This window comes from Vombatus ursinus, unplaced genomic scaffold (assembly GCF_900497805.2).
Source record: "Vombatus ursinus unplaced genomic scaffold, bare-nosed wombat genome assembly UNPS02014812.1, whole genome shotgun sequence".
NCBI lineage: Eukaryota > Metazoa > Chordata > Mammalia > Diprotodontia > Vombatidae > Vombatus > Vombatus ursinus.
In genome coordinates, this window is record NW_020954590.1 from 107,181,524 (window position 1) to 107,201,224 (window position 19,701).

At 35.1% G+C, this 19,701-nt stretch overlaps 1 protein-coding gene across 1 annotated transcript; it reads right to left on the reverse strand.

The window, feature by feature from the left end:
* Positions 1–255: 255 nt before the first annotated feature.
* On the reverse strand, positions 256–1,638 carry LOC114053897 (probable E3 ubiquitin-protein ligase TRIML1). Its single transcript, XM_027877015.1, has 2 exons — positions 1,136–1,638; positions 256–898 (listed from the first exon to the last, which is right to left on the reverse strand). Exons 1-2 carry the CDS (start codon positions 1,636–1,638, stop codon positions 256–258), a joined length of 1,146 nt encoding a protein of 381 aa, XP_027732816.1.
* Between the last annotated feature and the right edge of the window lie 18,063 nt (positions 1,639–19,701).

Sequence of the window (19,701 nt, forward strand, 5' to 3'; positions counted from 1 at the left end):
CCAATTCAACAAGCATTTATTAAACATTTTAGGCACTGGATATACAAAAAGCATAATGAAACAATTCCCGATATGACATAGCTTACATTGTACCGGGTCTAGAAAAACATGTACAAAAATGAAACAGTAAAAGTTATTCTCTGTAGCAGGGCAAGTAGATACAATTATTTTCATACAACAGAGTACTCAGGAATTGGGGTAATATAGTGCCTGAAGTCCATTTGGCCAATAATGTATATTTTTGATTTCTCTCCATTAGGGGTAGACTGTAAGAGAGCAATCATTTGTCAGGACTTTCTCAGAAAGATAGAAAAAGGGCATGAGAGGTCCTGAGAATGAAGTGATAGGGAAAGTATAAATTAGATATTTATTTTTCACATGATAAAATGATATCTCTCCATGTTCATAGTCAAGGAAAATCCCCACCTTTAAGTTGGGCACACTGACCTGGCAGTATTTTATATGGACTTGGGAATAAAGATTATACTGGGCTGTGCCATAAAGGTGGTAGGAATTGTATACCTGTACAGTCCTAAGCACAAAGAAGTCTTGAGACTCTTTTGATTTTTTGCAGATGCCAACACCCCAGATAGCGTTATTTGGCACCTCCACCTCACAGTAATATCTCCCTGAAGTAAAGCACTGAGTACCAAAAACTTGTGCAAAATCATTGTCAAGTGCTTCCTTCTGGACACCTCCATATTTCACACTCTTCAAATCCTCAGATATGATGAGACCTGGATCAGCTGCGTTGCAATCCAGAGTGATGTTCACTTTAAAATTGAAAATCCATTCCATGACTCCAGAGATGGGAAGGCTAGTCACACATATGTGGAAGGGTTCTGTTTCCTTGTGCAACACAAATGTGTTCCTCTTTAAGACTCCTTTCATATCCTGGAGCAAATCCAGATCTGGTTTCTTACACTCCTCCTCTAACTCTGTGGTCCTCGTCCTTAATTCTTGGTCCTGGTTGGACAATCCACTAATTCTCTTGTTCAGGCCTTCTAAAATCACCATCCCTTGTGTTTGGACATATGATAGATATGCATTTTTCTCTTCACTTAGGAATTGCTTCATTTTCTGGAATTCAGACAAAATACTCTTCTTTCGAATTTCTATTTCTTCCTCTATCAATGCAAACTTAATCTTGTCATTGGCCGTTTGTTGAACAATGTTGTCGGTTTTCCTCCACAAATTAGTCACAGTTTCTTGGAGTTTCTGCTTGAAGTTCTCAGCAGCCTTATCTATGTGACAGAGCTTGTGAGCCTCATGCTTCTGGGATTGAGAACAGGACACACAGACTGGGCTCTGGTCATCCTCACAGAGCAGCTTGTACACTTTCTGATGCACCTCACACTCACCATGTTCTTCAGGGTACTGCAAACAATGAGGTCTTAGTTTTTTGGCAATGGCTGCCAGTTTCCCAAGTCGAACATTGGCTTTGAAATCCCTTAGCTGAGAGACACCCCTGCACTCTGGACAGGAGAAAGAGGCTGAAGCTTCCTGCCAGCTTCTGAGACAACCATGGCAAAAACTATGGCCACACTCAATGGTCATTGGGTTTGTGAAGTAGTCCCTGCAGATGGAGCAGATGAGTTCTTTCTGGAGTTCTTCAATCAGCTCTGGGGAAGAAGCCATGTTTCCTTGTTTCTTCTGAGATGTTTTCTTCAACTTAAGCCTTTTTCTCTGCTTACTGCACACACAGGAACTCGCTGAGTCTGCCTTACCCCAGTCCTTTTATACATGCCTGGAACCCTGAAGCCCCTTCTTCCTTCAAGATGTGAATTCCTGGTTCTTACCAGGACCTGAGGCTTGTTCATACATTAGTAACTGCTCCCTAGTAGAGCTGAGAATCAAGGCATTCACACATCAAGGACACTGCTTTCTTTCCTGCTACTCCTCCCTTTACAGAATCAAATGAAGGTCATAACCTTTCACAGATGGGTATGATGTGATTTAGGGTTTCAGGGGACCCCAAAATCACAACACACAGGTCCTGCCTGAAAGAATTCGGCCCAAGTCTTCTCTCCATCAAAGACAAGGTTTATTAGAACATTGTCATATTGGGCAGACTCTTAAGGAGTCTGAACATGAGTAAGCAGTGGCTAGATTACAAGACAGCCCAAATCCTCATTTTTTAAAGAAGTCATTTCAAGGTTCTTAAAAATTTACTGCTTTCTAACCAGTAGGATAAATTTCAACACTTTCCAACATTTGTATTTCATGCAAAGGTGATTTTTATGTAATATTTGCTGCCAAATTCATTGTTTGACAAAGGAAAGATCTTCACTTATTGATACGGATGTGTCCTCAGATTAGTATAGCCTTGTAATGGCTACATGTAGTGTTAGGTACATTATGGATTTAGAAATATAGAATTACAGAATCTCAGATTCAAAAGGTACCTCAGATATAATGTGGTCTTACCTTTACCTGAATTAGAATCTCTTTTTCAGTTCCTTGGACAAGTGGTCTGCCTCTTCTTGATCACCTCGAATGAGTGCAAGTCTATTAACAAAGTAGCACATTTCACTTCTGCCTTGGTTTTGAATGAGGTAATGATTAAGTGATTTTTTTCACATTCCTTCATTAAATAAAAAGATCATAGATAATCAATTCACAATCAAATAATAAGTATTTATTAAGTTCCTACTGTGTGCCAGGCACTATGCTAAGAGTTGAAAGGGACACAAGAGGTCTTCTAAATCAACTCCTTCATCTTACCTCCCTATGAAGTCACTGATGAACAGAGAGTTTAAATGGCTTGTCCAAAGTCACAAAGAAAAAGAGTGACAGTTTTGAGATTGGAACTCAAGTTTTCTAATTCCACACACAGTAGTCTTTCTACTACCAACATTTTTTCCACATGGAGAAAAAATAAAAGTAAGTGATGGGCTTCCAGGTCAATTGACCAACAACATGGAGGATTAGACATTTTCTCTGATCCTCAGGACCTCTCAACCCTCTCCAAAACAGGAATTATGCATAAAAGATAAAGCTATTTCCATTGTCTCAGGTATTAAGAACCCTAATGAGGAAAAAATCCTGATAAACTAACAGCAGAGAAGCCTAATTCCTAATCCCTAATGAGATATAATCAGCATCCCCTCTTCTATCTCTCACCAAACTCTGGAAAGACTGCAAAAGACACTCCAAGCTTGGAACAGAATTCAACATTTTCCCTCCTCACTTCCAGTGCTGCAGAAAACCGAAGATTTTAAGAGGAAGAAAACTGCTTTCTTCCTGGAGCATAAACAGAGAAACAGGGAAGATTTTTAATACAGATGGGAATATGACATCCAAATCAGCTAAACAATTCTACATATCTGTGAATAAATATTACAAGAAAATTTGATGAGGTGGAAGACCCCATGGATTGCCAAGAGAACTCTGGCAGGAGTTTTCTAAATAGTTTAAATGAGAAATAAGTATTGTGAAAGAAGAATTTATGGCCTGCACAGCAAAAAAAAAAAATGTAGCAGACTGGAAAAACTTGAATCCATGGCAGTGAGTTTGACCAAAGAAATGAAAGAATAATTGATTGGAAGTGTAAATGCACAGATATGAAAGACAATCAAGAAAAAGAGAGGCAAAAATCAGTAACATTTTAAGAAAACTTGATTTCCATACAAGCAAAAACTGTTCTCAACAACAGGCTGTATTGAGACAACTTAAGGATTATAAATCTTCCAGTAGAAGATGCCAAGTCAAAAAGCCTGAACACCATAATACAAGAAGTAATAGGAAAAAAACTGCCTAGAACTTCTGAACACAGAAAACAAAGTACCAGTTGAAAGACTATAGATCACTTTGGGGGAGGGGGAGGGTGGAACTATTCTGGAAATTCCAAGACACATATTTATTAAATTTAACAACTTTAATGACAAACAACAGAAAGTCACATTAGTCCTAAGGATTTAAGGTATTTTTCTGGGAAGATAATCTTGGGACCCTTGTATAATAATCTGTATTACTAAAGGATTGTAGCTGGAGGTTTATTCTCACCTTGTATCGGAATAAGCATTTTTCTTTTTGCTATTTAAAAAGGCCTAGCAATTAGGTTTCTATTTCAAAGAGAAAACAGAACAGATATACTTCCTGCTTACTGTTCCCAAACTGACCTAACACTAGAAGTCAGCATGTATAGTCAACATCTATCTGTGTGATCATTTTATCATATGGCTACTTTTCTCTGTATGTAATTTTTATCATGTGTATCGAAAGCATGATATCACAACCTAGAATAGATGCAGATATTCTTTCCTATCAAGGTATCTTATCCCAGGGGAGGAAAAAAATGCAAGATCAACACAGAAGCAACAACAAAAAAAAAGGAAATAATAAATAACAAGCATATTTTAGTTCTTTACAAAGAATTTAATTCTTTAAAAAGCTCTTTCAAAATATCTTTAAAAATAGAAATATAAAATATTACTAATTCATCAATATCAAGTATAAAGTATTATTCAATAAATAAAACTAATAAAAAGTCCATATTTTAGTTATATATTTCGTCCACTCGATAGAGTCAAACTCAAAAGATGATTGGTAGACAGCCAAATGCCCCACTAACATCCTGATGATATCAGTAGAAATTGAGGAAGGACTCCAGCATATTAGGGAGACTGCCTGTGGTTAGTTTTGGGGACAATAGGGACAAGGGTCACGTGGGATACATAGGCATAGATAGGTTATATTCTGCATTATTGGACAGGACTCCCAAATTCATGAAAAATTTATAAAAACATTTGATGATTAATGCCACTGAAAGGACAGAGAGAGGGGAAGAAAGAAATAGATATAAATGGAAGTGGGAAGCATTGAAAGAAACTACAGATTCTATGAGGTGCAGGTGTTTAGGAAATGCATTCCAGGTATTTGGGGTATAGGAAACACATTCTGTGAAGTCATGGTCATGGGAGATGAAATGTCAAATTTATGCAACCATCTAATTTTGTTGAAATGTAGAGTGCATGAAGGAGAGTGATGTGAAATATTCTTTGGCAGGTAGATAGAAAGTATTCAAAAGGCTTTTAAATACTCAGCTGAGAAATTTGCATTTTGTCCTAGAGGCAATAGGGAGACAATTAAGATTTTTGAACACAGGTTAGACCTGTTATATAGCCTTAGGAAGTTTATTTTGACAGCTGTTGAGAATAGATTGATCAGGGGAGAGATAGGAAGCAGAGAGACCAATTAAGAAGTTATTACACTAAGCTAGGTGAGAGACCATGAGGATCTGAGCAAAGATTGTGACCATGCAGGTGGAAATCAAGAGAGGATAAATAGAGGATTTAGGATAAAGGATAGGATTAGAGGAGAAGATAATGATTTGTTTTTAATTTTTTTTCTTAATAACATTTTTTCCAATTACACGTATAGTTTTCAACATTCATTTTTGTAAGATTTTGAGTTCCAAATTTTTCTCCCTCCTTTCTTTCCCTCCCCCCTCCCCAAGACAGTAAGCAATCTGACATAGATTATACATTACAATCATATTAAACATATTTTCACATTAGTCATGTTGTGAAAGAAGAATCAGAACAAAAGGGAAAAAAAAACATGAGAAAGAAAAAAAAGTGAAAATAATATGCTTCCCTCTGCATTCAGACTCCATAGTTCTTTTTCTGGGTGTGGTTAGCATTTTCAATCATGAATCTTTTAGAATTGTCTTGGATCATTGTATTGTTGAGAAGAGCTAAGTCTATCATAATTGATCATCACACAATGTTGTTGTTACTGTGTACAATGGTCTTCTGGTTCTGCTCACTTCACTCAGCATCAGTTCATTTAAATATTTCCAGGTGATTTGATGCTGTGATAATGATTTCTGAGGTAAACATATTGAGTTTGAAGGGCCAGTGGGTTGCTGTGTGTGGAGGTGCCAAATATATAGTTGGTGATGCAGGACTACATTTCAGCAGAGAGCTAAGTGTGAGTAATTAGATTTAGTAGTCACATGCATAGAGTGCTCATGGAACTCATGGGGTCTAAGTAAATGACTAAGAGAGAATTCAGAAATCAAAGAAGGCTCTAGAATGAGACATGGAGGAATCCTCTTCTTGGCAAGCAAGAATATATGATGATTTGCAAAGCCAAAGAATAACATACCATTCTAATGTAAACATGTTTATTCAAGGTAATGCAATGAGAAATTTCAGAGCTAGTTACTTGGCTTGTTGTTATTGTTGTTGGTTCTTTCCAAATGTCAAATTGATTAGAGCATTTGTAAGACTTCATAGACTTCCTTTATAATCTCTCTCTCTCCATGAATATAAGGAGAAGGACACATCTGGAATACTAAATTTCATCAGGGGCAACTTAGTTACACAAAAGTAGGAAGATAGGAAATTCAACAAATAGCTTTAATAATGATTAGCCACATAGAAATATAGACTAAAAAAAAAGATGAAAGGAAATGGTTTGCATGGATTGATTAAGGGCCACCTAATAGTATGTGAATGTTTGTAAGATGTGAAATCCAAGGATGAGAAATCAGTTAGCATAATAAAAGGAAGTATTGGTGGGAGTGATAGAAGAGAATCCAGGAAATCTAGGTTGAATTTCTTGGCTCAGTAATAAAAATGCATCAAGTGTTTCTGGAAGAGTTGTGAGACAGGAGCAATGTTTAAAGAAGACAGTTTTATTTCTGGAATATGTTCATCAAAGTCATTTATTTAAAACAGGAGCTGGACTATATGATATTTCGTAAACCTTCTGTGTCAATCTTTGGGAAAATTTCCCATAATGGACCAAGATCCATGCTTTTAGTATATTTGTTAGCTTCAGATGCAGGTATGTTTTCAATAGGTAATATTTAAATATAGCATAAGTATGTACATACAAAAATACATTCATATGAAGGATTTACTAATCAAGCAAAGTTTGTGCTACTCATTTTGAACATAGTACTTATGCCCTTACATTTAAAATACTGTTTGGCATTTTTTTTTTTAATTCTGAAGCTGTTTGAAGCCACTTTTGGTGGGAAAGAGTTTACTTTTTATAACTATTTTCACATTATAGCCATGGACTTCATGATTACATATGCATGAGTATATGTGTACTTGTGCATTTGTACATGCACACATGTATGTATATGCATATGAATGGATGTATACAAAAATTATGTAGATTGCCATTGCCAGAAAATTTGCCACCATCTATATCTGCTTCTAGTTGGCTTGTTCTTGGTAGGTAGATACAGTTTCTTTCTAGAACTGCAATTTAATGGCATCTATGCTACTAGCTTTGCCAGCAGTGCAGAACTCATTAAAATTTTTCTCCATTCAATTTGCAGACTAAAGTGTAGGTGGGGTGCAGTTTGTAGGGAATGTCTTCCTGCACTCAGAAGAGAAAATGTTACTTACAAAAGAAGTACAGGGAAAGGAATGAGCGTTTGCTTAGATTTTCTGGGTTCTCAAACTGCCAAATATGAGTCACCTTCTGTCTTCCACTTTCTTTTTCTAAGCAGAGGTCAGAGACTAGAATTTCTGAGAATGGACTTATCAGTTTTGAAGCTTACCTCATGGGTAGTTCTGAGTTTGAGAGGTTCTAAGGTTTGGTTTTAGTGTTAGACTGTCTTGACATTGATCTTCTAAATAGTGTGCTTCTTGGAGAAGAAAGATCATCAATGTAGTCTCCATATCTAGAGGATGGAACCATATGATGGAGGACTAGAATATTTGAACCATTAAAATCTGTCAATTAGACTTTAAACATTAAGCTCCTACTATGTGCTGGGCACTTTGTTAAGCACTTTCTGACATTTTCTCTCATATCACAATGAATGAAACAGTAGTGCAGGTCCAAGGTGAATGGGGGTATGTGTGATTGTTTAACAATGCCCCCCAAATGTATTTACCTATTTAAAGGGAGATTAATCTTTTATATGAGTGATTTATGTATCTTTATTTGTTCACAAGTTCCTCAGAGTCATTTATAGCTTATGTGATAAGTGAAATAAAGACTATCTCGTATCCAATATCCACAATATACATTTAGTAACTTCAGGGGTCTTAGGGACCTTTTATCCAGAAGATTTTAATATTTCCCTATAGTAAACTACTGGTTTTGGGACAAGAGCCAAAGAGAAATTATGCCCTTTCTCGAATTGGAATCTAGGATCATTATTCTTTAGGATGGTAGAGATGGTGGCCCTAGGCCACAGATCACTCAAGGATTTGTTAAATATATATTTATATTTATGTGTATATGTCACTATATATGTTTATGTATTATAAATTGCACATTATATTTATTACTATATATTAATTACATATCAATATATTTATTACTATATATCACTATATGTAACTATATTTAGTTAGAGATAAGGCAATGCAACCATATTTAAAATGATATGTATGTACATTTTGGTATTGTAGGGCAGAATTTATGATTTTACTTAGAATGAACTCCTGATGAGGAAATTCCATTTCCATTGGAAAATGAAGCAGTTTAGGAACTGCTTAGGAACTAATCATCATAAAGAGATGCCTAGTACACTAAGGAGTTCAGCAATTTGCCCATTAGCATTCTCAATATGTATCAAAAGAGAAATCAGACTGAGGTTTTCCTGGTCTTCTTGATTGACTTTCACTATACCAATGGTGTCAAACTCATATTTAAACAGATCTCTATGGCAATATATGACTTATAAAACATCAAATTAATGTTATATATGTTGTTTTGAATTTTTATTTAATTTGTTAAACATACTAATTATATCTTAATATGTTTTGGGGCCCACTCTAGAACTGGCCTCAGCCTGTCGCTATGAGTTTGACAACTCTGTGAGTTTGACAACCGTACTATACCATGTTGCTTCCCAATGTGTGTGTATATGTGTCTACATACACACACATATATTTACACACATATGCACATGTTTGTATATATATATATATGTATATCTAACAATCTCATTATCAGTTATATTTAGAAACAGAATATTTTATTATACATGTTAAACCCACTCTGGGTTACTCCCAAAAACATGCATTCACACTCAATGAGTGGAGTTCCCAGAGTGCAACTCCTCCTTTTCATTTCTCTTCCTCCTCTTTTTCCTTTGAGGATTGTAAGAGGTAACCTTAAGGGGTCATAGTTTTCGTACTATTGCTCACTAGTCCCCATCAAACTGTTCAGCCAATAAGATTTAATTAGCTTTTACAATAGGCATTTAATAAGAAAGACACATAATGAGAAGACAGGACTCATTGGAAAAGAATCTTATGTTAGGAAATATTGAAAGCAAAAGGACGTGGGAACAGCAAAAGATATGACAGATAGTGTCACAGAAGCAATGAACATGAGCTTAGACAAACTCTGGGGGACAGTGGAGGATTGAAGCACTGGGTATGCTATGGTCTATGGAAACACAAAGGTTCAGACACTACCGAATGATTGAACAACAACAACAAAAAGAAGTCAAGGAGCTAACAATTAGTATAAAACATTGCCTTTAAAACCTTGAGCATGCTGTCTTAAAATACAGACATCCATAGAAAGAAAGGGCAAAAACTAAAATACAAAACTTGTAAGACTCACATGTAGAGAACATGTGTGGCAAAGAGAAAACACAATTTTTCCATTGCATGTCCTTTTATCCCTTTATGTAGTCCTCATGAAGTTTTTAGATATAGCCTTCTTCTGGGCAGGTAACTCAACTGCTCCTAGGATCAGTTATAAATACACACACATACATATACATATGTACGTATACATATTATATGTATATGTACATGTGTGTGTGTGTGTGTGTGTGTGTGTGTATAACTCAATCTTAGCCTCCCTGAGTAGAAGAAGCTACGTGCCACAGTTGATAGAATTCCTGGCCTGAAGTCAGGGAGACCTGAGTTTAAATAGGCTCTTAGACACTTATTAGTTGTATAACCTCGGGCAAATCAACTAACCCGTTTCCTCTTCTCTAAAATTGGAATAATAATAGCACTTACATCCCAGAATTGTTGTGAAGATCAAATTAAATATTTGTAAAGTGCTTAGCACAGTCCCTGGTACATAGTAATCACTATACAAATGTTAGCTATTATTAGGTATTGTTATTGTCAGAAGTAGAGATGACAATCCTACAGGAGGAGGATTAATTAGTCATCTATTAATACACACACAACAGTTTTCTATTATTTTTCTATTCATGCACTGTTTAGGTAAGACAAAAAACAATGTTCATATTGTTGATATTTATAAATCTAAAATTAATACATATACACATTTATATCCATTAATATCCATTTATCATGTGGTACAACATTTGTTTCAAAATGGTTTACTATAAATTACCTACCTTCTTATAATTTACAATGATCTTGTAACAGTTATTTATCAGTAAATGTACTTTATTTTTTTAAATTCATAATATTGTAAAAAAGTTAGACCTCTCAATTCTGACTGTTTAATTACTTGATTTGAATAAGAGAATAGAAAGGAGATTATGAAGACAGGCTTGATTTTGAGAATTCTGTTCAATTTGCTCTACTTTCACATCTTTTCTACTTAGCTAATATAGGTAAATGACAACTATAGCCACTTAGATATCCAGCAATACACGTGAAAAAATGGTATTTGTTTCTAGGACATTATCTGGTTGGTGAAATGTATTTTTATGTTCAAATTTCTCAAGTGTGTATGTTTGTGTCACTTGATATGAGAATGTTTACATCAAACTGCCTTCACAGGAGTGCTTAGCTAATCATATTGTCCCATGGAATAATATAATGTTTCTGGACCCACTAAGTTTGAACTATCTATCAATCATGACTTTATGTTTTGAATAATTCAGATTCTGGCACAGATATGTGGTAGCCTCAAGTATGAGTAGAACTAGAAGATATTATTGACAAAATAATGTTAGATAGTTATTTTTAGAGCAGAGGTGCCACAGGAGTAGGAAAGCAAACATAATTCTCAATTTAAAACAAAACAAAACAAAGGAAGATAATTGATTCAGCAAACTATTGGCCAGAGAGCTTATCTCTGACTCCTGGGAAAAGTCTTGTCAAAGTCTCCTCTAATAGTGCAAGTTACTTTTACCAGAACCTTGAGATAGTCTAACTTTCTTTAATGCAAATGTTTCTAGAGAAAGTGTTGGAATTTCTAGACACTACCAGTTATCTAAATTAGCAGACAGATTTTTCTCGCAGAGAGTTAAACCATTTAATTTCTCTTCATGTTCTTCATCTGCAAAATGGGAATTACATCTTTTAGCACAGGGTTGATGTGTGAATTATGTTAATGTCAGTTATTATCATAACTTACTCACAGACTTAATATTCCAGATATGGTCAGATGATAGCAGAACCCTCACTGTTTTCATTATGGCTGCTAATATATCTAGTTTGCAGTTTACTACAACAATGAGGCATTATCCCTTCAACATGATTTCTAGCCATATCCTCACCACTTTTGTTCTGTTGATTTTTTAATGATCAAATTGCAAAATTTTATATTGATTTCTATGAAATCCCAAATTTAAATTTCATGTCCTGAATGAGTTAATAACTGTGTTACCTGCCTCAAAAGTTAATTTTACTCCAATTCACTTCCGCAATTTATTTGTATTTATTCAAATTCTAGAAACTGAAGGGTTTTATAGTGGCATTCCTACAAAGCAATAGAAACATCCACTCATTACATTATTTAGATGGTGGACATAGACCTGTCCAATTACTGACAGAAGGTGTTAATGTTCTGAGAAATGCAGGTTATTATCTTGCCTGCATCTTTGGCTCTCTTGCTTCTTTCTGTGTTCTCTTTTCCTTTTAAAGTGCAGATTAAAATGTCCTAAGTATAAAATGATTGCAGCTGTATGTGCTTATTTACCCATCCAGCTGAATTTTCTACTTGCATGTTAATGTTCACCAATTTTTTTAAAAGGAGAAAGTGGGTTTTACCTGTTATTAAAATATGTCTTTAAAACAGTCTAGAGGTTTATACACACACATACACATATACATATATACACACACATATATATACACATATGCATATATATGCATATGTGTATGTGTATACACACCCACACATATACATCTAAGTGCAGTACCAATAAGAAACTGGATTATACTATATAAACTGACCAAGAGACTGATGAAGAAGAGAAAATAACATATTTAATTTTATTGTGCATTCCCTGGAAGGTGTATTCTCCCCACCTTTTTTTTATTACTCTGGTTTCTTTAGGAATATTTCAGCAGGTGAGCAACTTTACCTAAATGCCAATAAAAAGAGTTAAAAGAGGCACATAAAGAAGTTGGACAAGGGTGGTGAGGTGTATAAAAGTGCTGAGCTGTTGAAATGATATAAAACTGCAGAGTACTATTTTTAAAACCATTTGTCTCCTGTTCCCTTTCTCCCAAAGCATTAAAAAAAATTCAGGCTAGTGAGAATTACCTATGACGCTTCCCAGCAATGAGAGTTGTCTCTCATAAAAGTATTTATAAGATCTTTCTAAATTTGATTTCTGCATTACTAAAGCTAGTGCATTAAAAATAATGGTAGACTTCCAGTGCCAAGATGGCGGAGTGAGGAAGGAACCCTCTTAAGCTCTTTCAAATTCCCCTTCAAGCAACTAGAAAACCACCTCCAAATTGATCTAGGAGCAAGGAAGCAGTTTGCTAGCACTGAAATAAAGGCCTGTCTCACTGGTGTGGGAGTGGATCAAGGTCCAAGAGCAGCAGCAGCAGTAGGCCAGCCTTACAGTAGGGGGCCTGCAGCAAAGTTCCAGACCTTGAGCAATCCACCAGCAAGGCCCCACCCTCTGCAAACCAGCAACCCCCTACACAAGTAAGCAGTCTGTGCAGAACAGCAAGGTCCCACCCCACCCCTAGCACGAGCTACCATTGAGGTTTTGACCCCATTGCTGACCAGTAGTGAAGCCCTGCCATGGGGCTGGCCAACAGTGAGACCTTGCCCCTAGGGCTTTCCAGCAGACAGAGCCTGTTTCCATAGCAACCCAGCAGTAAGGTTGCTGGGGCAGACCACCAGTGAGAGGCTCCCCAACTCTGGCAAAAGTCAGCATTTCAAGGATCCTTCAAGTCCACACTGAAACAGGAGCAGTTGTGCCAAAGTATAGAAGACAATGCAACCCCGAATTCAAGACAATGCTAAGAATTGACAAACTATTACTGCAAAACATTTATTTAATTACTAATTAAATTCTCTAATTAATCACTAATTAATCCTCAGAAAACAAGCAAAGATCTTTCAGGGAACCTGGCAGCTGGAGGGTTTGTCACTGATTCTCCTAGGATATTGTATAGACTTCTTGAAATTGAACGGACCATGAAAAGACTATTGAAAAAAAGACACCAACCCAACTGGTAACTGTTGCCATGAAGTCATATATTGTCATGGGCAAGACAATCTAAGGAGTGGAGCACTGAGGATTAGGGAAAAAAGGCCATTTTTTTCCTGTGCATTCTGTGCCTGGGGAACAAACTATGTAGGACAGGGAGGGTTTGGGTAAGGACTAATAGGTATGAAGGAATGAGTTTTTTCTAGGTGATGTAGAGGTAATAGGAAACCACTGGAGTTTGTTGACAAGAGGAACCTGGTTAGAACCATGCTTTTGGCTTACTTTGTAGCCACCCAGGCTGGCAATTATTAAGGAACTGACTCTTGACTGTTATTGGGTTGCTTAAGGAGATCTCTTTAAACAATAATGAAACAATTAAAAGTGATTGTTGTGAAATTACAAAGAACAAACTTGACCCGCAAGAAAAGACAGGAGAAGTCCCTCCTCTATTCCACCCTTCTCCTTTGCAGAATGCAACCTAGTGATGTATTTTCAGATAATTTGATATATTGATCAGTTTTCCTGATTTTTTCTCTTCTTCCTTTTTAAAAAATATTATACATTCTATGGGATTGCTCTTAGAATGTGGAGAGGTACTAGGAGAAACTATCGTGACAGAAAAAAACAAAAAAAGGTATGGAGAAAAATGTATTTGTAACAGGAAACCATGAAGCACTTAGTATGTGCCAAGCATTGTGCTAAATGTGGGGGATACAAAGAAAAAGTAAGACAGCATTTGCTTTCAAGAATCTTACATTCATTTAAGGGGAAACAACATGTGGGGGGGAGGGAAGGAAATTTTGGTCTCTTACAAGGGAGATGAGCACAGTCTTAGGACCACTGATTGACACACTCATGCAGAAACAATGGTGTTAATTTGGTTACTACTCCCAAAGCAAGTGCTTGTGGTTTGGGGAATGTGAGAGTGGTCATATGGAAGCTGGTCAGGAGATGGGGACTGGTGGAGAATCCAATGGGATGTGAATCATGGTCCGGGGTCTGGCACTGGCTAGTTGGGATGGGGAAGGGCATAAATATTTATATAATGCCTACTTTGTGCCAGGCACTGTTCTGAGTGCCTCCCTAAATATTTTCTTATTTGATCTGGTCCATATGCATCTGTGCTGGCTGACTCACCAATCATGACAGGATGAGCCCAGGGTTGTAGACCCAGTCAGATTGAGATAATTAATCATTAAAATTGTTATTGTTAAGAAGAAAATTAGAATTGAGTAAGTGGAAGCTAATGACTCTATGATACTCCAAGATATGATAAAAAAAGTTAAAAAAAAAAAAAGGAAAATGTGAAATTTCTCACTGGAAAAACAACTGACCAAGAAAATAAATCCAAAAGAGACAATATAACAATTGTTGGACTACTTGAAAGCCATAAGAAAAAAAAAAAAAGCCTGTAGAACATCTTTCAAGAAATTACCAAAGAAAACTGCCCTATTAGAACCAGAGGGCAAAACAACAATTGAAAGAATCCACCAATAACCACCTAAAAAATACCAAAATGAAAATTCTCAGGAATACTAAAGCCAAATTCCAGAGCTCAAAGATCAAGGAGAAAGTACTAGAAGTAGCCAAAAAGAAACCATTTAAATATGGAGCTACAGTCAAGATTACACAGTATTTGGCAGCTTCCACCTTAAAGAAAAGGAGGGCTTGGAATATGATATACTGAAAGGCAAAGGAGTTAATATTACAGCCATGAATATGTTTCAAGTATTCCTAATTAAAAGAACAGAGCTGAATAAAAAAAAATTGACCTCCAAATGGATGACTTAAGGGACACATAAAAAGGCAAAAAAGAAACAAGAAAGAGAAAATTTAAGAAATTCAATAAGGTTAAATTCTTTATATTTCTATATGGCAAGATTTTGTAACTCTTAAGAACTTTATTATGATAAGAGCAATTATAAGGAGTATATATAGACAGAAGGTGTGAATATAAGGTGACTTCGATGAGATAACCAAAAAAACAAAAATAAAAACAAAATAAAGGTGTGAGAAAGAATATTGCACTGGAAGAAGAAGTGGGGTGGAGATTGCATGGGGAAAATTATACCGCATAAAAGAAGCATAAAAGAGCTGATATAATGGAGGAGAAAATGAGGGTGTGTGGCAGGCAAAGCTTAAGTCTTACTCTCACCAAAATTTGCTCAAAGAGGGAATAAAACATACACACACACACACACACACACACACACACATTCAGTTGGATATAGAACTCTTTCTTACTCTGTAAGGAAGTAAAAAGGGACTGGGATAATAGAAGAAGGAAGGGGAAGTGATAAAAAGGAGATTAGATTGGGAAATGTGGTGATCAGAAGTAAAACACTTGTGAGGAGGGAAGGGTTGGTGGGGTAAGAGTGAGGGGGACAAACAAGGGGAAAATAAAATGGAGGGAAATACACAGTTAGTTATCATAACTATGAATGTGAATGGGATGAACTCACTCATAACACAAAAGCAGAGAGCAGAATGGATTAAAAAGCAGAATACTGCAATATGTTGTTTACAAGAAACACACTTGAAGCAGAGAGATATACACAGGTAAAGGTAAGAGGCTGGAGCAGAATTTAGCTTTAGCTGAAGCAAAGAAAGCAGGGGTAGCAATCATGATCTCAGGCAAAGCAAAAGCAAAAATAGATCTAATTAAAAGAGATAAGGAAGGAAACTACATCTTGCTGAAAGGTACCATAGGCAATGAAATCATATTAATACTAAATATATGTGCCTCAAATGGTATAGTATGTAAATTTTTGAAGAAGAAGTTGAATGAGTAACTGGAGGAAATAGACAATAAAACTGTAATAGTGAGGGACCTCAACTTTTTCCTCTAAGAACTGGATAAATATAACCAAAAAATTAATAAAAAGAAGTTAACTAGGTAAATAAAATTCCAGAAAAGTTAGATGTGATAGATCTCTGGAGAAAACTGAATGGGGATAGAAAGGAATCTACCTTTTTCTCAGCAGTACCTGGCACCTACACAAAAACTGACCACATATTAGAACATAAAAACTTTACAGTCAAAAAAGCAGCAATAGTAAATGCATCATTTTCAGATCATAATGCTGTAAAATTATATTTAATAATGGACAATGGAAAGAGTAATTAAAATTACTTGGAAATTAAATTATCTAATATAAAAAATAAATGGGTCAAAAACAAATCATAGAAACAATTGATAATTTAATTAAATAAATTGACAACAATGAGACAAATACCTAAATTTATGGAATACAGACAAAGAAACAGTACTAAGAGGAAAATTGATATCTCTAATTGCTTACATCAATAAAATACAGAAAAAGCAGATCAATGAATTGAGCATGTAACTAAAAAAGCAGAAAAATAACAAATTAAAAATCACTAATTGAGCACCGAATTGGACATCCTGAAAATCAAAGTAGAGACTAATGAAATTGAAAGTAAGAAAACCATTGAACTAGTAAATAAAACTAAGAGCTGGATTTATGAAAAAAAACAAACAAACAATAAAACAGATAAACCATTGGTTAATTTGATTTTAAAAAAAGGAAAGAATAAAACCAAATTGCTAGTGTCAAAAATGAAAGGGGTGAATTTGCCACCTGAAGAGGAAACTAAGACAATTATTAGTAACTATTTTGCCCAATTATATGCCAAAAAATTTTGACAATCTAAATAAAATATATGAATATATAAAAATATTAATTACCCAGATTAACAGAATAAAAAAATAAAATACTTAAATAACCCAGTCTTAGAAAAAGACATTGAACAATTCATCAATGAACTTCCTAAGAAAAAATGCCCAGGATTAGATAAATTTACAAGTGAAGTCTACCAGACTTTTAAAGAACAATTAATCCCAATAGTATATATACTATTTGGAAAAGTAGGTAAAGAAGGAGTCCTACCAAATTCCTTTTACAACACAAATATGGTGCTGATACCTGAACTGGAAGAACCAAAACAGGGAAAGAAAATTATAGACCAATGTCCCTAATGAATATTGATGTAAAAATCTTAAAAAGAGATTATAGTAATATATCACAAGGAGCATACACAATGACCAGGTGGGATTTATACTAGGAATGTAGGGCTGGTTCATATTAGGAAAACTATCATCATAATTGACCATTTCCATAAAAAAATAAACTAACAGAAATCATGATTATCTCAATAGATGCAGGAAAAGCCTTTGAGAAAATATGGCACCCATTACTATTAAAAACAGTAGAGATCATAGGAATAAATGGATCTTATCTTAAAATGATAAGTAATATTTATTTAAAACCATAAGCAAACATTATTTGCAATAAGGATAAACCAGAAGCCTTCCCAATACAATCAAGGGTGAAACAAGAATGCCTATTATCAACTCTACTATTCAAAATTTTACTGAAAATGTTAGCTATAGCAACAAGAGAATAAAAATAAATTAAAAGAATTAGAATAGGCAACAAGGAAACAAAATTATCACTCTTTGCAGATTACATGAAGGTATACTTAGAAAATACAAAAGAAGCAACTAAAAATGTATTTGAAATTATTGACAACTTTAGCAAATTTCCAGGATACAAAATAAATCCATATAAATCATCTAAATTTCTATATATTACCAAAAAAGTCCAGCAGCAAGAGATAAAAAGAGAAATTCCATTTAAAGTAACTATACACAGTATAAAATCCTTGGAAGTCTACTTGCCAAGACAAACCCAGGAACTAGATGAACACAACTGTAAAACACTTGTCACACAAATAAAGTCAGATGTAAATACTTGGAAAAAATAATAATTGCTCATGGGTAGGCAGAGCCAATATAATGAAAATGACAATTCTACCTAAATTAATCTATTTTTCAATGGCATGACAATCAAAGTATTGAAAACTATTTCATAGAGCTAGAAAAATAACAATAAAATTCATCTGGAAGAATAAAAGCTCAAGGATATCAAGGGAATCAATACAATAAAGTGTGAAAGAAGGTGGTCTAGCCATACCAGATCTCAAATTGTGTTATAAATTGATAATTAGCAAAATAATCTGGTACTGGCTAAGAAATAGAGGGAGGGATCAGTGGAATGGATTAGGTAAATTTACGTTATAGTAAATGACCATAGTAATCTAGTGTATGATAAACCCAAAGATCCAAGCTTTTGGAACAAAAACTCGTTATTTGGCAAAAACTACTGGGAAAACTACAGAACAGTATGACAGAAAATAGGTATAGACCAACATCTCACACTCATACCAAGACTAGGCAACAAGTGTATGTGATTTACAAATAAAGGGTGATAGCATAAGCGCGTTAAGAAAACATGGAATAGTTTATCTGTTACATATATGGATAAGCAGAAAATTTAGGACCAAATAAAATAGAGAGTGCATTACAAAGTCTAAAGGAGATAATTTGATTACATAAAACTGAAAAGTTTTTACACATATAAAACCAATGCAACCAAAATAGAAAATTGGGGAAAAAATTGTAATAATTATCTCTGATATAGGCCTGATTTCTCAAATATACAGTGAACTGAATTAAATTTGTAAGCATAAAACCCATCCCCCAATTAATAAATGGTCAAAGGATATGAACAAGTAATTTTCAATCAAATAAATCAAAGCTATCTATAGGCATATGAAAACATGCTCTAAATCACTATTGATTAGAGAAATACAAATTAAAACAACTCTGATGTACCATCTCATACCTAACAGACTGGCTAATGTGACAAAAAAGGACAACCCTACAATGTTGGTGGAGTTGTGAACTGATCCAACCATTCTGGATAACAATTTGGAACAATGCCCAAAATGTTATAAAACTATGCATACCCTTTGATCCAGCTACAGCACTGTTAGGTCTACATCCTGAAGACATCCAAAAATGTGAAAAGGACCTGTTGGTACAAAATTATTTATAGCAACTTTTTGTGATGGCTAAGAATAAAACAAGTCTGTGTGCTTGCTCCCATGCTTTTTAGCATGATGTTTACAGTTGTCAAACTCCTTCAATGTGCATGGACACAGCATCAAGGCCAGCTACCACACTGACTAAATTATTTAACTTTAAAAGGCCATAAGCCTAGGCTAAAGCAGAGGGAGTGTTGGTGCATGATTTTCTGTTTGCAGATGATTGTGAACTCAATGCAGCCTCTGAAGTGGAAATGCCACAAAGTAAGGATTGATTCTCTGCTGTTTGTGCCAATTTTGGCCTAACAATTAACACTAAAAAAACACAGATACTCCATCAGCCAGCACCACACTATCCATGCTTGGAACCATCAATTATAGAAAAGGAGAAGTTTTAAATACTATGGATAAGTTCACTTACCTTGGAAATATACTTTCCTGGGATATATAAATTGATAATGAGGTTGGCACAT